General features: G+C 48.0%; 1 protein-coding gene across 5 annotated transcripts in view; it reads left to right on the top strand.

Annotated features, from left to right (window-relative positions):
• Nucleotides 1-74: 74 nt before the first annotated feature.
• ANKHD1 (ankyrin repeat and KH domain containing 1) overlaps nt 75-2,441 on the top strand; it is a 133,167-nt gene continuing 130,800 nt past the window's right edge. For all 5 annotated transcript variants that reach the window (XM_058734551.1, XM_058734556.1, XM_058734548.1 and 2 more), the window contains exon 1: nt 75-507. In XM_058734551.1, coding sequence (XP_058590534.1) covers nt 217-507 — 291 coding nt within the window. In that variant the 5' untranslated portion in view covers nt 75-216. The remainder of the gene's footprint in view (nt 508-2,441) is intronic.

The raw sequence follows: 2,441 nt of genomic DNA, 5'->3' as shown, positions 1-2,441 counted from the left end.
GTCACCTTGTCCAATGATCTGCAGCCGCTGGGGAACTGCAGCCAGTGGCGAGTGTGAGGGGCGGGAGGCAGCAGGTTAGGCAGTGAGAAGTTAGTGGCGCTGCTGGGACGGGGGGAAGGAGAAGCTTCTTCCTCCTGCTGTTCCTCTCGTTCCCGGGATCGGCGGCGGCGGTGGCTGCGGGTGACTCGGCAGCGTCTCCGGCTCCGCGTGCGAACCATGCTGACCGATGGCGGAGGCGGCGGCACCTCCTTTGAGGAGGACCTGGACTCGGTGGCTCCGCGATCCGCCCCAGCCGGGGCCTCGGAGCCGCCTCCGCCGGGAGGGGTCGGGCTGGGGATTCGCACCGTGAGACTCTTTGGGGAGGCCGGGCCCGCGCCTGGAGTCGGTGGCGGCGGCAGCGGTGCGGCCGGAGGGGACGCGGCGCTGGATTTCAAGTTGGCGGCGGCGGTGCTGAGGACCGGGGGTGGAGGTGGTGCCTCTGGCAGCGACGAGGACGAGGTGTCCGAGGTACGCTTCCAGGACCCCCGTCTCCCATACAGTGTGAGGCATGAATTCTCTTTGGGCCAGCATAGGGTCGGGGCTACCTTCTCGCTCCCCCGGCGTTCTTTGACAGCGATCGGCTCCATGGCGGCAGTGGCAGCGGTGCGGGCCTAGTGCGCCCTCAGCTTACTCTTCAGCCGGCGGCTCGAGCCGTACCGGTTCCCGTCACCATCCGTAGACCCACAATGGGGAGTCCTTTGGTCTCCAAGCTTCGCGCGGGAACAAGGACTCCTCTGGCTACCTCCCGCCCACCCCGCTTTGGAGATGGGGGGGCGGGGTCTTGCCAGAGTCCCTGCCCTTGGTACTGAGAGAGAGAGAGAGAGAGAGAGAGAGAGAGAGAGAGAGAGAGAACGAGAGAGAGAGAGAGCGACACAGAGGGAGAGACAGACCGAGAAACCGAGTTTGCTAGCTGCCAAGACCATTTCCATTATATGCCCGTGCCCAAAGTTGAGTTGTCTGACATTTATTTGCCTTGTGCCTTACCTGTGTATGTAAGAAAACTTAATTTCCTTTTTTACTTTGAAACTGGTTAGTATGAAGAAGCTCTCTGCTTTTACTCTGAAAAAGCACGTGAGCCTTTCACCTGGGACCTTTTGTGAAGTTATGCAGGAAAAGGAAATTCCAGTGCATCTTTGAGCTTCGGAATAGTTGGGTAGATGAAGTCTGTAGGTTTTTAGGTTTGGGGAAGGTGAAACCCTGGACACCTTTTGCAGAGATTAATGATTAGATCCTTCATTTCTTTTAACTCTTAACTGTGTGTTTTTAGGTCTGAGCAACATGGGATGCAAGGCATCATTATCTTTTGGGCTTTAGAGAAAAAGGAGATATTTTATGTATGTACTTTTTTCTCTTGACCATGACTTGGATATGGTACTGTTCCTTTATGGCTATTGTTCTAAGTGCTCAAGAGTATTGTTTTGGTTCTAAGGTGCCTGGTTCATTCCCCTATGACCAATTATTTTAACCTCTGATCTTGGTGTTAAAGTACAGAGATTTCTCTGTGTACGACTATCCTGGCTGTTGTATTTGAGAGGAATAAGAAACTATTTGTGAGTTGCTGAATACAGTTAGTGCATTGTCTTACCATTCTACCATTGTCTTACCATGCCTGAACAGGGGTTCATTTAGATTTAAAACCTTAGTACATTTTCATTCCAACATTTTGCTTTGGAAAAAAGCGTGTGGGATGTAAGGGAGCTAGACCCTTGAATGTCCATATCTTTGAATTTCACTGTAAGTAACTGCTAAGCCAAAGTGGAACAGAATTTTATTTGAGTAGGCAATTATGGGGAGAGTCTCTGGAGCACCTCCACTCTTGTACTTATGGAAGGCTTTCTTTTATCCTTTCAATGGAAATTGATGACTAGGAACCTAAAACACATGTACTTTTTACCTAGGAAATAAGTGGGAATTTCTTTAGACTCTAAACATTAGAGGTTTGTTTTGTTTGTTTGTTTTTTTAACTTGTTAAACTGAAAAGGTTTGCTTTGGTCTAAATGTGATGTCCTTGATTTTCTGGACCATTTTCACATAATCATCATAAGTGAGATAAAAGATCACTAATTCACATAAATAATATTTTTACATAAATAGTATTTTTTTACATAAATATATCTGGGAAATGAGCTTTTGTAGTAACCATTTCTGTAAGGCTTGCACACACACACACACACACACACACACCCACTCTCAGTCTCTCTTTGTGTCTCAACCTTACTGTATTTCATTTGGAGTCTCCCTACCATGCGATTAAAGCTGTGGGCAGAATCCACAGCTCTTTGGTTTTTTGATGTTTATTATGGAACTTATATATTCATGATTCTTTTACCCATTTAGGCTAATGGTAGAAGAACTTATTTTCCTGTTACTTAACTGTTCTGTGCCTAAGAAAAATTTAGGTA

Source organism: Neofelis nebulosa, chromosome 1 (genome assembly GCF_028018385.1).
Source record: "Neofelis nebulosa isolate mNeoNeb1 chromosome 1, mNeoNeb1.pri, whole genome shotgun sequence".
Lineage (NCBI taxonomy): Eukaryota > Metazoa > Chordata > Mammalia > Carnivora > Felidae > Neofelis > Neofelis nebulosa.
This window is presented reverse-complemented; position numbering and strand designations above follow the sequence as displayed.